We start from the raw sequence: 18,184 nt of genomic DNA, 5'->3' as shown, positions 1-18,184 counted from the left end.
ATTGGTCTCTTCTCTAATATAATACAAAAAATAATTTTTCATAAAAATAATTTGTTTAATTTTAATTAAATAATAAAGTACTAATAAATTATAAATTAAAAAATAAAAATACTATAAAAAATACGGTAAGAAAGTTAAATTTTATTATTTTAAATTTCTGTTATTAATTTTAATAATATATTTATTTTTAAAAAAATATATGTATGATAAAAAAATATGTTTATTTGTTTGGAGTACAAATTTTATTATTATATTTGTATGTTCATAATTTTAATTAAACTTTTAAATACTTTGAATAGATTTATTTTATTATATTATATTTTACATATAAATATATGTTCCGTCACGTAATTAAATAAAGATATATTTTTTTAATAAAAAAATTTAATAACTAAAATTAACCATTAATTAGAGGTTGTGTGGGAAGACAGTAGATGGCGATGACGTTGGTGCTTCTTGTCACGAACGCAACGGTGCTTGGAAGGACCGAATCTAGGTGATGAAGTGATGAACAAAAAATGGAGGAGTGGAATGTGCTTCAATTAACGGGAGTGGAGCTTTGATATTTTAAGAATAATAAATTATAAAATAACTCAACTATGGTTAAGATAAGGACCAATTACAATGTGACACATAATAAAGGGTAACTTACATGTTATTTTAGAGGGGGTTGGATAGCATTTACCAAAAAATATATATATATATATACATATTAGGAGGTAATCAGAATTTATTATTTTTTACCATCATTTAGTCATCACTTTAATTCTTAGTTTAGTATTTTTAATCTAATTTTTTAATAACATGCTTTATTCCATACTTTTAAATATTAATGATTAACTAATAACCAAAATTTGTTAAACAAATATAACACAACATTTCAACAAAACCAAGCATTTTCAAGTCCACAAAAAAAAAAAAAAAACCAAGCATTTTCAAAAAAACTAAGCTAAAAGATCAACACATTACACCAAAGTCTTTTATAGTAATTCTCATATATAATTCCAGCACCACTTATCCACATAGTACATTAATAAGAACAGCCCACTATAAACTTTAATGGGTTGGATTCTTAAAAAAAAAAACTAAATATTGGTATATTGCAAGGAATTTAACATAAAAATGATTAGACAATTCACACAAGTAACTCATTGGTTAAAAAATCATAGATAAATAAAATATTGAAATAATAGAACTTGAAAAATAAAAAATGCCAATTAGGCTAATGATAGAAATGAAACTTACAAAAAATAAATAAATAAATATTGGGAACAATAAATGAACACAATAATCTGAATTAGCCTTGATAAACCAACAGAATGGAACTATATGATCCATAAAAGTATAGAACATGCATGTCTAGAAGTTTTCAATACGCTGATTCATCAACATAACAAAATGTTAATTTTTGAATTATGAAGGTGAATATTTACATACTTAAACTTTTATAATATTGACACTAAATAAATTTTAAAAAATTTTATTTTTTGGTATAATTGTTAATTGTGGTTGTATAAACAATTTTAATTGTAAGTTTATTTTATGGGATTTAAAAAAATTATTTAATTAAAAAATATTAATAATAATATTTTTTTTAGATTTTTTTAATATTGTTACCTAATTTTTAGATATTAAAAGTCATTAATATTTAGGTTAGAATAAACTTTTATTTATATTAAATTAAATATTAAATAAATTTTTAAAAAATTAAATCATACTTAATAATTTATTATTATTAATTTTTTTTTAAAAAAAAGCTAAGAAATCGAGGTCTCTACTCGCCGTCCTTATATTTGCACGTGTTCACAAATCATACAAGACACATCACATGGTTACTTTAGTCACCTTAAACACTTGGCCTACAGGCACTCCCTTTTTTTATTTATAGGAACACAATCATGATGCCCATAAATATGTGTAATTATATTATACGATATTATATAAAAAAATAATTAATTCTCTAATTTCTAAAAAATACCATAATATTGTCTTCGCATGTTAGACACTTAAGACTTGGTTAATAAGCAACTCAAGTAATTTTTATATTTTATGTAACTTAGATATCTCATATATATTTTGACAAACAAGCATACAAATCAATAAGAAATATTACATAATGGTGAGATCACATAATAGAACAAGCATGAGGGTTTTCGTCGCTGAAGATAGCCATGGCCTTGTCACTAACGATGGAAGCAGCAATAGGCTTTCGGTAATAGCCAAAGTCATCGGCAAAAGTGTAACCATGGTGGTAGTAGTTGTAAGAAGAGGAGGAAGAAGAGGTCATGGTGTTGGTGTGGTTGGCATATTGGCGTGAGAATGCATGGTATTCAGGGTTGTATGGATATGGCCACAGCTCAGCCCTCCTTCCTGTCTTCCTAACCGCTTTCAAAACCTTCTTTTGCTCTGCCCATCCCATAACCGTCACCTTTTGCAGCTTCATATCTATGTCCACCTCATCAACTCCTGTGTATGCCATTTAAATCCATCATCATATATACATGTTACATAGCACATAACGCTAAATTAATTAATTTTACATACCAGGTAACTTCTTCAGAGCTTTCTTTATCTTGCTCTCGCACCCCGGACAATCCATATGCACACACATTTCTACTATCTTAAGTCACAACAAAGATTAGTTAGTTAAATAATGTGTCATATTTTTATGTGATTACCTTCAATATGTAAAGAGGAGTGTTAGGAGGTCAGCAAAATTTGTGACGTTTAACCATTAATTAGTTATTATTAATATTTTTAATAGTGTAAGATGACATCTAATAGTGTAGGATTACTTATTTTCTTTTTAATAGTTAAATGCTGACTAAATTTTAACAAAAATACTGATCTCTAAACTTTCTCTCATGTAAAATTAGAAATACAGTACTAATTAAATAGTCTAATACTCTCACTTGCCCCGATAAATATGACTGTTCAATTACAAGTCTATAATGATTTCTTACACCATACATATATTGACATAAATAACCAATAATACAAGGTGATATGCTAGATAGCCTTAAATTGCGCTAACAATTTTTTATATATCATTGTCATCACATAACCAATTGTTTTAGTATTATTCGAAAGTTTTGGACATATCAAATGGAAACTCATTTAAACTTTAATTTAGGCTCGTATAGTAAATAGGGGTGGAAATAGGACAGGTCAGGTTAGACTTTGTTTTTAATAGACCTGACTTGTCATATTTAATAGTTGATTGGTTTGAATCTGACCTGCAGCTTGTTATAGGCTCTTTATAAATCAGCCTGGCCTAACCTAAAGCCTGTTAAAAGGCCTGATAAATTTTTCTTACAAAAATAAAAATATTATTTAAAAAATTATTTTTTAATAAAAATAGTTATATGTAATATGTCATATATTTAATATTTATAAAAAATTTTAAACTTTTAACATATTTAAAATATACAAAAATATTTATAATAAAATATAATAAATTTAAAATATCTCATAATTTTATTAATAATAAATAATTATTTATATATTTAATTATATTTTAACAAGCTCAAACAAGCCTGACAGACCTATAAAGCTAATTAGTAAGCCTGGACCTAACCTATTAATGTATTAAGGTTTTTAAAAGAGTTTGGACCTGTACCTATTTTATAACAGGTCAGGCCAAGCCAGGCCAAACACAAACCAGGCTACAGGCCCCTGGCAGGCTGCCTGGCCTTTTTCCACCCCTAATAGTAAGTCCATTAATTTCACGTTAAATTTAAGTATCATGGATATACTAAAACAATTTATATATAACAGTAATATGATAACTGAACTTCTATACGTAGTTATATGTGCATTACATATGATGCAAACGCACAACAAAATGCAAATTCAAACAGACATGGTATACACTATACAATAGCAATGGCAGGGAGAAAAAATATTAATAAATAGTAGTGTTTTCTAACCGTCATATTTGGAAGTTACAGGAAGCTCTAGTGTTCTTTGTATTTTTGAAATGATGTGAGCTTTAAATTAAGTTCTAATGGTGAAGGACAGAAGCTCATATGTCCTATTTATAGGTGGCAAACTATTCATCACAAACAACCGATGAATGTGTAGTGCACGATTGTGACCAAGCAATGCAAGGACGACGACGAAGACAAGAACATTAAAAAATTGTGACATAATCAATAAAGAAAGGTTATTTATTTATATAATTATTTCACACTTGGTTCCCACGGCACTTTCTTTCTCTTTTCATAACTCGTTTCCTTGTAAACAATTAGTTGAGCGTGTCCACGTTATGGAAATTGCATAGCAAATACTCAGAAATAGGGAGGAGCCCCTAGTGAAACCTCTACATATATGTTGAAATGTGCCACACGTCACTATTAGTTCATGTCACTTTATTAATATTTTAACTCTTATGTCCTAAATTATGACTTTATGATTAATGATGATTAGCTTCAAGAGAGAATTGCTTTGACCATTTTGCAATTTAAAACGGCACGGCGTTAGAATTTTTTTTTTCTCTAATGCTATATTTCTTTGAGAGAAAAATGGAAGAAAAGAAAAGCGAGAAAAGAAAATGAGGAGAAAAATGATTATTTTTTATTGTTTGGTTGAAAAAGAAAATTAGAAGAGAAAGAAAATGAATGGAAAAAAATTGGTGAAACCCACCAATTTTTTTTCTTTCCAACATTGAAAAGAAAATGGAGAGAAAACTAATGTTTCTCCCTCTATTTTCAATACTATCCTTTTACTTTTTTAATATATATTATAATATAAGGATAAAATTATCTTTTTATAACATTTCTTTCCTTCTTATTTTCTTTTATCTAAACACATTTAAAAAAAATAAAAATTCACTCAATTTCTTTTTTTTTTTTTCTTTCCTTTCTATTTCCTTCCTCTATCCTTCTTTCCTTCCAACCAAATATAGCCTAAGTGATATAGGACATAGCTGTAATTACAGAAGCTGACTATGAAGCTCTGTTAGCGAGTTCTTCTTGACTGACAAGCTCCAGAATAATGTTTTAAGCGCTTAGGTGTAATTGTGTAAATAAATAAGAGAAATGTTAGGGGCACTCAAATTTGTGATGTATAGTTATTAATTAACTATCATTAATATTTTTAATGGTATGAAATGATATCTAATGAATAGGATTATTCATTTCCCTTAACTTTCTCAGTAAATAAATCAAGGAACGAATCAGATCATGGGTGTTTCTGTTAGGAAATTATTTTAATTCCTAACTTATTTGTGGGCAATACATATATTAATTAGGGGCCTGCTACATATACAAGTAAAAAGGCCGTACAAGTTTTACAAGTTATCAGCCCAAACTTCATTAACACGCGCATTAACTCATTTTGAATGGAGCGTAACTACACGCGCCCCACTCAAACGGTTCCTCTTCGTTTTTTTTCGATTTTCATGGTTTCTGAAATTCTTCTTCTTCTTCTTGCTGCACGTTCTTCTTCCTCTTACTCTTCTTCTTCTCATTTTCTTTCGTTTCTGCACGTTCTTCCTCCTCGTTTTCCTCTTCTTCTTCTTCTTCATTTACGTCTTTTCTCTCTGTTTTCTCGTTTTTTTTTTCTTCGATTTTTCATGGTAAAATCGTTTTTGAAGAAGAAGAAGCAGCAGAAGATGAGGAGGAGAAAGAGAAAGAGTTCTGAATTATGCATAAGATGTACTTCAACGAATTTTGGGTGTATTTTCTTAAATCCTTTGGGTGTATTTTCTGTAACCCTTTGGGTGTATTCCTATAATCGTTTGGGTGAATTCTTGTAACCGTTTGGGTGTATTTTCTGTAATCCTTTGGGTGTATTTTTGTAATCATTTGGGTGTATTTGAGTGATATCTGACTGATATCTATGGGTGTATCTGACTCATATCTATGGGTGTATCTTACTGATATCTATGGGTGTATTTTTTATTTCAGAAAAAATGGCAAGCATTCCAAACGATTACATAAAATACACCCAAGAGATTACAGAAATACACCCAAACGATTACATAAAATACACCCAAGAGATTACAGAAATACACCCAAACGGTTACAGGAATTCACCCAAACGATTATAGAAATACACCCAAAAGATTACAGAAAATACACCCAAAAGATTTAAGAAATACACCCAAAATCATGCATAATTCAGAACTCTTTCTCTTTCTCCTCCTCATCTTCTGCTACTTCTTCTTCTTCAAAAACGATTTCAGAGCTTGATGTCAAAAAACAATAGAAATCGAGAATAACGAAAAAAGAAAACAGAGAGAAAAGCACGTAAATGAAAAAGGAGAAAGAGAAGGCAAGAAACAAAAGAAAAGAAGAAGAAGAAGAAGAGGAAGAGGAAGAAGAAGAAGAAGGTGCAATGAAAACGTGCCGTAACAGTATGTGGAGGAACTAACGTCAACGACGAAGAACAAACCAGTGAGAAAGAAGGAGAAAAGAACGATCGAAAAAGAAGGAGAAGAAGAAGGGATGTAGCGTGTGTAAAGGATGTAGCACTTGCAGCGAATTTTGGGCTTGTAATACTTACAAGCCCTAATCGCTTGTACGCAGAGTTTTTCTCATATTAATTATAATCACAAATTATGCTATTTTAAATTAAATGACTTATATAATGGTGATCTCATTTATTGTTATAAATGCTAAATTGAATAAGTCATTATTACTTTTAATTTGGAATTAAATGAGAATAAAATTAGATATTATCTTTTGTTCCTTAATAATTATCTTTAGGATTTTAGATATATTATCTTTTGGACTTTAGATATTATCTTATTTGGGCTTAAGGGTTTAATAGGTGTTATGCTCAAATATAAATAAGCTTTCAGGGTTTTAGTCCCCAAATATATCAAAACCGCCTTTATTGTTCTTTTCCCATCAAAAGAGTTGCAGTTCAGCGACTTAAGAATATAGAAGGCTTTAATTGAGGAAAATTAAAAAAACCACAAGATCTAAACTCTTATGAATAAAGGTACACTTTCACATTATGTTATATTTTTGGTGATTTAATATAGATGATGTAGGTTAATAAAATTATTTATTCCAACAGTGTCAACTACTCCTCAGGCAATTTCCATGCATCCATTATGAAAACAAATCTGTTGACAATATATGTAACAATATTGAATTATTGATATAGCTATTGAAGTCTCTTGTTTTCGAAATAATTAATTATTCTTATGAGTGTGTATTATGTCCAATTATATATTTCTGACTATATAAATGTTGGTAGTCTACGGATTTAGTCAATAAGATTAGCATCATATAATTAACTCTTGATAAGATAAAATGTCAATTTTATGATATTTTTTATTCAATCTCGCTACATTACCAACAACATTTCTGTCAACATCTGCCAACTCTTATTTATAAGTGTGTTTAATAGAAGTGTCTTTGTGGATGTGTCTAATAAAAATGTCTTTTTTAATTTTTATAGCTGTATTTAATAGAAGTGTCTTTATAGATATATTTTTTAGATGTGTCTCTTTATATATGTGTTTAAAATATAATAATTAATCATTGTTGGCAATAAATTGGCAGATAATATGTTAGTACTCTATATTTTTCCTTTTTTATTTGGTGTCTAATTTTTGCCTAAATTACCTTTTATAATAATTTTAAAATATTTAAAAAATTTTAACTTTTATACTTTTAAATTTAAAATTAATTATTTAACCTATTTTAACAATTAGACAATATCTTTTAGGCACCATAACAAATACTAAGATAAAATATGAACAAAATTAAATCGTTAACGATATTTTTTTAAAAAAATCAAAATATTAAGGACAAAAATCATATTTTATCCGATATAAAATTTGGATAGATAACTCTCGAGAAACTTAGTAAGAATTAAACTCATGATTTTTTCATACAAATTAAATTCCTTATTGCTTATCCGTGACGCGGTTTTGACCTTAGAGTGTAGTGTATGTAGTAGACATACAAATAAGTTAAAGGAGCCGGCTGAAAAGTGTAATCAGTAAAATAATTTGATGGTTAACACAATGCTACAAATCTTGGTTTCTCCATGCACTATTTGTCACATATTGGTATGCCACTCTCTACATAACAGGCCACTGAATTGCATCAGTTACCTTAGACAAAAGAAAAAGTAAAAAGGAAAAAAAATGGCAGAGAAAGAAGGTGCAATTGTTGGCAAGGGCCATGAGGAGGGAATGAAAATGGCAATCTCCCTCTTAGAAGAATCTGGACTTCCACTGGGGCTTCTTCCTCTGGCCGGCGTGATCGAAGTCGGTTATGTCAGGAGCACCGGTTACATGTGGATCCTGCAAAAGAAGAAGGTTGAACATAACTTCAAGTTGATTAGCAAGCTTGTGAGTTATGACACTGAGATCAATGGTTATGTTCAGAAGAAGAAGATCAAGAAGCTCAAAGGGGTGAAGGCCAAGGAGCTTATGCTTTGGCCTCCAGTTAGTGAAATAAGTGTTGATGATCCTCCCACTGGGAAGATTCACTTCAAGAGTCTTGCTGGGATCACAAAAACATTCCCACTTGAGGCTTTTGCTTCAGGCCAGTAACATAACTATCCTATGTAATCAATTGCCTTTGCTTGAGTCTCAAGCAAAACTAAGTAATAAATCTGTCATCTTTCCTTTTCAATTTTGCTTTGTCCAAATACTACTGTGGAAAAAAGAAAAGAAAACACTAAAATTAGGCATATAACCCAATTACCCATGGTATATGACTTGGGATTAAACAAACATTTCAGTTGCATCAACTTACATCTATTTGGACCAACTTAAACATCTCTGAAACTACTTTATAAACATTCTTACACTATTCTTCATATAAATACTATGTAATTTAAGAATAAATGTTTTAACTGCTAATGACAACTTCACTCTATTTCTGAGATAACATCTTGTTCTTGGTTCAGGCTTCCATTACATAATCTAGCCCTCTAACCCCTCCCCATTTCTTTCCACCATTTGAACCACATCTTTCATGGTTGGACGATTCGCCGGGTGCCACTGAATGCACCAAAGTCCTACAACTGATAGCTTCTTTGCAACTCTAGTGTCTTCTTTTCTTTCCATATGGATTTTAATGTCTTCTTTGTTATCTAGAAGATTGTAAATCCATTGAGGGTAATAAACATGGCTGCTATTTTCTTCTGTGATATCAGTGATTTTTCTTCCACCAACCATCTCAAGCAGCAGCATTCCATAACTATATACATCCGATTTACACGATACATTGCCAAAGTTCCTAGAAAATACCTCTGGTGCAATGTAGCCCAAACTACCCCTAGCTGTGGTCATTGACACTATACTTTGATCCTTGGGCAGAGCTTTGCTAAACCAAAATCATAGAGTTTTGGTGTGAAATCACTGTCTAGAAGTACATCACGATTCACGAGGCTTGATATCAAAATGTAAAATTCTTTTCTCACATCCTTGGTGAAGATACTCAATTCCCTTGGCTATGCCGAGAGCAATATCCTGTAGCTTTTCCCAGCCTAGAAAGGCATCTTTGGTGTCTGCTGAGGAAATGAATTTTTGCAACGAACCATTTCATAAAAATTCGTATACCAAAGCTCTTCTAGATCCATCAGAACAAAATCCGACCAAGCGAGCCACATTGACATGGTGAATTCGACACATTGCTTCCATTTCGTTGATGAACTCTTGGCCATTAGCTGATGAAGCATTTAAGACCTTTACAGCAACCTCAATTTCATCCCCTAGCTTCCCTTTGAAGACAGTTCCATATGCTCCTTGCCCCAATTCTTCCCTAAACTGATTTGTAATTCTTCTTCCAAAAGCTTTTTGATCTTCATATAACTCAGCCTTTCATTGCCAGCTACATAGACACAATAAGCTGCCACTCCAACAAATAGAAACATAAAAGGGCCTAGAATTTCACCTGTACATAGAAACATAACAAGTTCATTTTTGAAATTTCTGTCTTCCTTATGCAAAATGACCAATAGCTATAAAAGGCTTACCAGCAAGCTTTTTCCCTCTATGTAAACCTGCCAATAAAATGAACATAACAAGTTAACAATCAATGCAATAACAATGTTCAAAGATTTAAGAAAATCCCTCATAAACTCAAAACTAACATATAGGAAGAAATTATACCTTTAGTACTATGGGGGAGGCCTATACATTCAAGCCTATGATTGGATTCGTTTCCTCTCACTTTCGCAGTCTTTGCAATCCGGTTGGAACCAATTAAGAACAGTATCAATGTTCCTGTCAAACAAAGAACTAGGCAATGGTACACTGCTGCGGATACTAGTGCAAGAGAATAACTGAGTATTAACAATGGATTGATCAGAATTCACTGCTACAACTTGAAAAGTACATGAAGGCAAGAAAAGCTTCTAGATGCTAAGAAGTATTCCTTATCCATCCTCGAACAATTGAACAATGCATAATTATGGAGTAGAGAGCCATCAATGAAGCTAAAAGGAGAAAGAGAAAAGTCAAACAGTGGAATGTGTGTGTGTGAATGGAGCAGCCTTGAGGATAAGAGAGAGTTATGAGTTGTGATGAATAGTTGATGCTTTTGACTAAGGCCTTGAAAGAGAATGGGAGCTGCAGCATTGTGTTGTTGGTATCAGTGCAAGAAAGATCAAAGGAAGAATCATGGCTACACCATTCTGGTTGTGTTCCTTTCAGCCTGAAGGGGAACCTGATGGAAGGTCCATCCATGCTGCAACTTGCTACTTTGCATTGCTCGCTGGAACTTCTTCCTGCTGAGATGATCAACAAGAAAGGGATCAAGATTCCCAACTGGTTAGCCATGTTTGAAGATCTATAATTAACACCTACTTTGATTTAGTGACTAGACTCTCCATTTTAGAACAAATTCAGAATTAAAAACGTATACGTACAAATGATTGGAACACTATCATTGACTCCAAGTCAACAGCAAAGTCAAATACTCAAGATGCGGATAATGTATGTTTTTTTTGTTATTTAATTTATTTATCTATGTTTGCTTTTGCTAAGAATACTCTTTGGACATTCTTTGACTAAATTCTTGTAGTGGTTCCGAGTTTTACTATTTTTATTATTTTAGTCTTTTAAATTTAAAATTTATTATATTAGTTTCTGAGATTTAGGTTTAGGCACTGTATTAGTTTCTGAATCATTTTTAACGTTAAATCAATCAATAAAATATTAAGTTAGCTCTAATTTGTTATGCTAGACACATTGCTAAATAGTATTTTTTCGTTCTAACTCTTAAATAAAACAAAAATGATGTCGTTTTAGAAAATAAAGAAAGATATAACGATTTGTACATCATATAAACTATTCTTTTAGCTTTTTACCTTGTTTAAGTGCCAAAACAAAATGACACTGTTTAGCAATGTACGATAAGTCAAAGCCAATTCAGCACTTAATTCACTGATTCAGTATTTAGTTCGCTGATTTAATACTAAAAAAAGTTCAGGAGTCAATATGATGTCTAAGATTGAATCTCATGTATCAGTATAGATAATTTTAAATTCGAAGGACTAAAATAATAAAAATTATGAATTTGAGAGACCACTTTGAGGATTCAATAGCATTCTTTATTAAATTTTTATAGTGTGAGACACAATCACATGTTAACTTGTGCAATCTTATAAATAATATATTATTTATAATATTATTTAACTAAATTTGGAAATAATATTTAATATTATTTATTAATACAAAAATTATCTTTAATAATTTTTATAATTAAAAAAAACAGTAAAAACATAAAAATATTAAAATATTATTATAATTTATTTAAAAAAACTTTATATTTTATATACATTTTATATTTCCAAGTTTTACAAAAAATGTGTGCCATGTCACACGTCTTATAAAAAAATTGAAATTAATTAGTGCTTCATAGATGATTATAAACTTAAAACTTGTATTCTTTTTTTTTCCTCGAAAGGTTAAACATTTTACTTTTATATCTTTAATAGTTTAATTAATACTTTTAAGACATTTAGTAAAAACTCCTATTTTTTAAAAATAGACTTATCATATACAAAAGAAATCCGAAACGAACAATATTATTTTTTGATTAACTATAGATCGAAAGTTACAGGTGAAGCTAAACTTTCAAGTGTCTTTAAAATGGGAAACAAATCAGCTTTTAAATTCTATAATTTAAAATATCTACATTATCACATGAATCTCATGTTCAACCATAACTTCATATAAAAAGGCAGATAAACTCAAACAAAAATGGAGTGACAAGAAATGCATCCAATAAAAGAACAAAGTTGATGTTGAAATGGTATATGAGATAGAGTACTTATTCTGGCTTAAGACATCAATCATCTCCACAAGTTTCTCAATCACATGACATCCATTCAAAAATGGAATTTATACTATTCTGCTACAGCCGCAATTTATAGATAATACATTGTCAAGTATGTCATATTCCCGCTTCATGATCCAAGATTAATTAAATCTTATAAAAAATGATTAGCTCCTTTCATGTTTTAATTTTTGCCAAAAAGGGCTACAACACAGCCAACAAATTATTAAATGCTCAAAAAGCTTGAATCCAACACAAAATGCCCACCACTAGCTTTCCCTACAACCCAGCAGATTTCTCCAATTTCTGAATCTGGTTTAGGAAAATCCATGTCATCTGCATAACCAACCAAATAACAATGATTACTAACATGTGAATGATAAAACAGAAGCCATTAGAATCATTATAGGCAGGACTTTGGAACTTGTTTACATCATCGAAAAATTGTCCAACAATGAAAGATCCTTTTATATCACATCTAAACATAAATTAATTTTTATACCTAATATGAAGTATAACTTTCTTGAAAGATATTATTGGAGATCATCCAAACCAACCAACGGGATAAAAGAGAATACATACCATGACATGAGGAGCAATTCTAACACAGTAGACAGGGAATCCAGTGTAGAACTTGAAAGGTCCTCCTGATTTCAAGGTTTTGAGAGCACAATCAACAGAGCCTGTGTATGGATATTTTCCCTCGGCATCCGGTTGCATCTTTTGAATCTGGGTCTTGACATAGTCAAATGGCAAACTGCAAGCAGATGCGAAGAATCCAGAAACAGCACTTGCACCTGTATAAAAGATTCAATAGATGGTTAGTAGTAAAATGATGACCATGCATAAAAGCAAATTTCACACATAATGGTCCTCATTCAAAAAATGGAAGATCACAAGAAAATGAACAACCATTAACAAACAATATCCCAATCAAAACTTAGAATATAAATGGTTAATTGAATATGATATGTACTTCATTCAATCCAATTGTTTCAACATTACCACTGATAATCCTAATAATTTAACAGAAAGACTCAGTGCTATTTGACAAATATCATGAGCCCCAATGGAAAAAGTAAGTGACCAGAGAAATAACCCTCTCAATGTATATGCAATGTATATGCAGTCTCGCCATAGATACATTAGAATTGATGAACACGGTACCACATGCACAAAACAGGTGATGAACACAATTAAAGTATTAGAGATGAACTTTAATTACCTATAACATGAAAAAAAAAATAACTACACAGGATCAATTAATTTCATATCCTCTTCCAAAACTTTAGAAGTTTAAGTGATCAACTATGGCAGTATATAGATCTAAAGCCAATAAATTGAGTAAATTATTCAAGGACAAAGAAATGATTACTTACCGACCACAGTAGACATTTCACCAAAGCCCATCGAATCCTTGAAGAACTCAACACTTTGATCATAAGACGCAAGCATACCCATGTTCAATGCCATGGCTCTTACTACAGTAGGTCCAGCGCCTTTCCAGAGTGCCAAAACACCTTCATCAGCAACAATACGATAAAGTGCATGGAAGGCATTTGTGTAATTTCGGCGCTGAGCAGCAGGTAAAGTTGCATCGGCCTGCATACGAATAAGTGCCAAATCTGCTGGACTACCAACAGTCGCTCCAATCGCACCAGCAGTCAGCCCGCATAAAGCTTTCTGATAGAGTGGCAGGGGCTTGCCCTCGTTAGCCTCAATTGCCTTGGATGTCAATATTCTAGAAAGCAATTAAAATCACCAATAAGACACAAACACAATTTGATTCCCTTAAACTCATACAAGATTATTTACCCCAGCTAAAAATGCTATCAATTTCCACAAATAACAAAAAGGAACGAATAAAAGGCCCTAAAAAAGGTCGGTTATGAAAATTCTCCTTTTTATGGATCAAGAGTGTGACAGTGATCAAGACAACTCACCTAAATGATCCAAGACGAGCTGTGGTGTAAGTTGCTTGCCTAAGAAGTCCAGCAGATAGACCCTGTATCAAGGTGATTTAGATTATTTAGAGGCCATTAGATGTATATCCGTGTAAAAATCAAGGTCCAAATTCAAATAAATACTAGTCGATAAACACTTTCATAACACATAAGCCAAAGCAATAATGCATAAAACCCACTTCCACTCACAGATCTATAGGCAGGTATGTAAAAAGGGTTAAAAAACAAGTGTAAGAAACAAGCATAGAACATCCAAGCATATTGTAAAGAGCAGAGCATGCAAGCTACATTGGAATCATCAACGTTAATCTTTCAGAAAGACAAAAGGAAACTAAGGCAAACCCGAACCAGCCAAAATCAATCAAGAAAACGCAGGTAAAGAAAACCAATAAAGGAGGGAAAAAATGCAAATACCTTGTAGAAAGCAGCAACACCCTCATTCTTGAGCATGGTTGAAGTGACTTGTGCAGCTGATCCTTGACCCAATTGAATCCTGACCTACAAAAGTTGTTTCAAGGAAATCATTGGAAGATGGATCGTACATAAAGAAAACCACAGATCTGAATCTGGGAGGAAAAGCAAGAAAGACCCAGTATTCCAATTGAGTGAAGAAAGAGGAAAAAAGATGAAAGGAGAGAACTTTGATGGAACCTTGATCATATCGATGGGTTGGATGACGCAGGTGGCAAGCATGCCGGAGGCGCCTCCATTGACGAAGGGCTTGACGGTGGACCATACGCCGACGGGGGCAGCAGGCTTGGCCTTCTTGTCGTCTCCCATTGATAGAAGGAACAAAGGGGTTTGACGAAGAAAGCGAGGGAGAAGAAGAAGAAGAAGGTGAAGCCTTGAAGGTGCTGCAAGTAGAGCGAGGTTTTAGCGGCTGAGAAAAGAAGCGAAGCTGAAATATTAGTATTTATTTATCAACATCACATAAATAAAATAGTAACACTGAAGGAGTAGAAAAACATCAAAATTTGCAACACACTAATCTCTAAACAGAGCCCATAACCTACGAATTACGATACTACGACGAATTACGATACTACGAAGTACGAATCTACGATTCCGTCTAGCATCCCCAATGTTTAAGTATTAATTTTATTTTATTTTAGATACTACAAAATTACATAAATATTTATGACATTATATATAATAAAATTTAATTTAAAATTTAATATAAAATTTATCATTCTAATGTATAATTTTATTTTAATTTAAATTTTAAAATATTTTTAGTTATTTTAAATGAATTTAATTAAATTAAAAATTTTTAACTAAAATAAAAAAATAAAATTATAAAATTAATAATTATATACTATATTTAAAATATATTACATACTAATAAAAATAAATTTTAAAATATTATCTAATTAAGCATAATAAAAAATAGAATAAAATTGATAAGAACTTACGTTAAATTGATTTAGATCTATTTTTTTTATCAAATTAATAAGAAGATAAAAAAATAAAGTAATAAAATACAAAATACATCTCATTTATTTAAATAAATTTTAATGGAGCCTTTGTTACAATATTATAATATAATAATGTTATAACATTATAGTAATATTATTAGTGTTCATTTAATGGATTTAAGCAGCTGACAACGTTTTACTCTTTTTGTTTTAGAGTGAGACGGTATTTCATTACTGATATTAGTATCATTTTAAAAATAGTATCTAATGCAAGTTTCAATTTTATATCAGTTCATTTACTGTACAAATCAAAAGTGATACCCAAAATTGATCCTGATCCAATAGTTATAACTCGGTGTAACTATGCCTATAAATCAAAATTCAAATACAATAATAAATGTGGTTTATCTTTAGTGAGAGAATTTCGCTCATAACAATCCACTCAGAAACAAACTAAGGTGGTTATCAAAAGATCAGGAAAATATCTCAACCTCTCTGCAAAGGATTACACTCTATAAATACCAAATCCTAACTATGTAAAAAGTACGCTACTCACTCTGAGTAACGTTATATTCATCTTCTACTCTTATTAACTTGAGCGTTTGAGTGCCTTTGCAGGTATCCGCCACTGTAACATCCTACTACACAGAGTTTTATGCTTAAGTCATAGAACAGAAGTAGTGTGGTGTTACGGACCTCTATTCGGAAATATTAACATATAATAGTGAAAGGAAGTAATACACTAGAAGCCTTGAAAAATGGGTAAACAAAATCGCAAAATGAAAAGCGCAACGCTCCAGAGATAAGATTACTTGTATGCTAAGAAACCTAGAAGATAAGAATAAGAATAAGTAACAGAGTAAAAGAAGGCCAAGAATACAGCATAACTAGCTCCTGACTCAACCTGCGAAGCCAAGGCTTGTCGGAGGATATATATATATACACATATATAGGTATCCCAAAATACACAAAATACAAGATAAGGTCCTATCTCTCCCTCCACCTCTATGAGGAGCAAAATAAATAAGTTTTTGGAAAGCATACTAGGTAAATATATACATATATACAAACAGGAAATCCAAAATACACCTAGGTACTACTCCGCTTCAGGATCCAGACGCCTAGCAAGGAACCTCTTGACCTACATCTGAAAACAATAACACAATATGGGATGAGAACCGAAAGTTCTTAGCATGGTAAAGGTGCCACGCGTATAATAAATAAGGTCATGGGAATGCCAGAGGCAATCTTAAAACTCTGTCGTACAATTGTAAAACTTAATTACTAAACAAAAGCCATAAACATGGGTAGGTAATCTAAACCTTCCTAAATTACTCAACTTTAATCCTAACATAACACCAAGCCATTTCACCCCTCCTCCGTCCCTCTGTCATCCATAATTCAGCAGAGAGAAGCAACCAAAACAAGTTCACGCACAATTAATAAGTAGATAGCGCAAGTAGCAAGTATAACAGATAGCCGGATATATGTTCAAGTAGGAAATCCCAATTAATGCACAGCAGACAAACAAACAAGATGCATACTTGTCCTATGGCTGATGAGGCTCATCTGTCAGTTATCCAGCCAACCCGACAAGTCCGAAAACCTTAGACTGTCCCCCCGTCTCGCATCCCCATGAGTCTATGCATAGATTTCACATTCATTCATCATTTAAATCACTCAATGGGGGCTATCCATACCCGAGAATTTATACGTGCCCAGTCACCCTTACGACGTAGGGTCAACAAAATATTGAGATTCAATCTGGAACACGTGGTGACAAGCCACGGTTCTGTTACCCAGGAAAACTCGTATCTCATATATCATTCATTAACATTTCATAGTCATTCATTACTTACACATCATGTCATTACACTTTTATACATAACTCATCAGGTGGTGGTGTATAGAGTTGGTGACAAGATGGATAAGTGTTTGGATTCATTAGATGTGGATGTGGGTAGTGGTGTAGATAAGTTATCACTCCCTACAATATAATCACAACCTAACTCCAAGCAAAAGAGGTGATAACTCATAGAGAAAAAAAACAAAAGACATCAATAAACAAGAGGGACAAAATCCTAATTACTAACAAAAACAACCAAACAACTAAAAAGTAAGCTATTCACACTATTCACATATTCACAACAACATAAAATATGACACCAATTGCATAGTTTCTCGACAACGGCGCCAACAACTTGATGTGAGGATTTATGCCAGTTCAGAATTTTTCAATAGAAAATAAGTGTTTCGTTGTAAATATAGTCCAAACCGGTCATCGATCCTCACATAAAAATTTAAATAGAGATTGTCACAATCCAAAACAAAATAACCAGGAATTTTAAATTTCGGGTCGTCTTTCCTCAAACTAGCAATTAGGTGCGCACACTTTTGGTTGTGAAATAGGTGGGGTTTTCAAGCATTGAACATAAATTAAAAAGAACTAAAGAATAAATAAAATAAGAATGGATCAAAAGACAATTGATGTCAAATAGAAGAAAACAAGATCAAAACTAGAGAAAATGAAAGTTAGAGCATAAAAGAGCCT

General features: G+C 31.6%; 3 protein-coding genes and 1 pseudogene across 4 annotated transcripts; 1 reads left to right on the top strand and 3 right to left on the bottom strand.

Annotated features, from left to right (window-relative positions):
* Positions 1-1,975: 1,975 nt before the first annotated feature.
* On the bottom strand, positions 1,976-4,139 carry LOC130970090 (heavy metal-associated isoprenylated plant protein 28-like). Of its 2 annotated transcripts, none has more exons than XM_057896066.1 (3): positions 3,930-4,132; positions 2,545-2,616; positions 1,976-2,466 (listed from the first exon to the last, which is right to left on the bottom strand). In XM_057896066.1, exons 2-3 carry the CDS (start codon positions 2,609-2,611, stop codon positions 2,126-2,128), a joined length of 408 nt encoding a protein of 135 aa, XP_057752049.1. In that variant the 5' UTR covers positions 2,612-2,616; positions 3,930-4,132; the 3' UTR covers positions 1,976-2,125. The 2 variants fall into 2 exon arrangements, with proteins under 2 accessions (XP_057752049.1, XP_057752047.1); XM_057896064.1 differs by having other exon boundaries at positions 1,980-2,466; positions 2,545-2,620; positions 3,930-4,139.
* Positions 4,140-8,107: 3,968 nt separating this feature from the next.
* Positions 8,108-8,600, top strand: LOC130969712 (uncharacterized). Its single transcript, XM_057895565.1, has one exon. It carries the CDS (start codon positions 8,108-8,110, stop codon positions 8,516-8,518), a length of 411 nt encoding a protein of 136 aa, XP_057751548.1. The 3' UTR covers positions 8,519-8,600.
* A 37-nt stretch (positions 8,601-8,637) lies between these two features.
* Positions 8,638-10,793, bottom strand: LOC130967324 (rust resistance kinase Lr10-like; annotated as a pseudogene).
* A 1,391-nt stretch (positions 10,794-12,184) lies between these two features.
* LOC130970050 (mitochondrial dicarboxylate/tricarboxylate transporter DTC) lies at positions 12,185-15,140 on the bottom strand. The gene is made up of 6 exons (XM_057896006.1): positions 14,870-15,140; positions 14,633-14,716; positions 14,198-14,259; positions 13,634-13,995; positions 12,837-13,051; positions 12,185-12,590 (listed from the first exon to the last, which is right to left on the bottom strand). The coding sequence occupies exons 1-6, from the start codon at positions 14,996-14,998 to the stop codon at positions 12,534-12,536; spliced, it is 909 nt and encodes a 302-aa protein (XP_057751989.1). The 5' UTR covers positions 14,999-15,140; the 3' UTR covers positions 12,185-12,533.
* Between the last annotated feature and the right edge of the window lie 3,044 nt (positions 15,141-18,184).

Source organism: Arachis stenosperma, chromosome 3, assembly GCF_014773155.1.
Source record: "Arachis stenosperma cultivar V10309 chromosome 3, arast.V10309.gnm1.PFL2, whole genome shotgun sequence".
Classification (NCBI taxonomy): Eukaryota; Viridiplantae; Streptophyta; class Magnoliopsida; order Fabales; family Fabaceae; genus Arachis; species Arachis stenosperma.
This window is presented reverse-complemented; position numbering and strand designations above follow the sequence as displayed.

What these genes read in the sequence shown, in the direction of transcription:
- LOC130969712 (XM_057895565.1), top strand. Translation starts at nt 8,108, where the DNA reads ATGGCAGAGAAAGAAGGTGCAATTGTTGGCAAGGGCCATGAGGAGGGA.
- LOC130970090 (XM_057896064.1), bottom strand. An exon ending in AGCTCTGAAGAAGTTACCTG is followed by an intron (nt 2,467 to 2,544) that starts GTATGTAAAATT and finishes TGGCATACACAG; the next exon opens with GAGTTGATGAGGTGGACATA.
- LOC130970050 (XM_057896006.1), bottom strand. Translation starts at nt 14,998, where the DNA reads ATGGGAGACGACAAGAAGGCCAAGCCTGCTGCCCCCGTCGGCGTATGG. An exon ending in AACCCATCGATATGATCAAG is followed by an intron (nt 14,717 to 14,869) that starts GTTCCATCAAAG and finishes CAACTTTTGTAG; the next exon opens with GTCAGGATTCAATTGGGTCA. An exon ending in GCTCGTCTTGGATCATTTAG is followed by an intron (nt 13,996 to 14,197) that starts GTGAGTTGTCTT and finishes ATTGCTTTCTAG; the next exon opens with AATATTGACATCCAAGGCAA.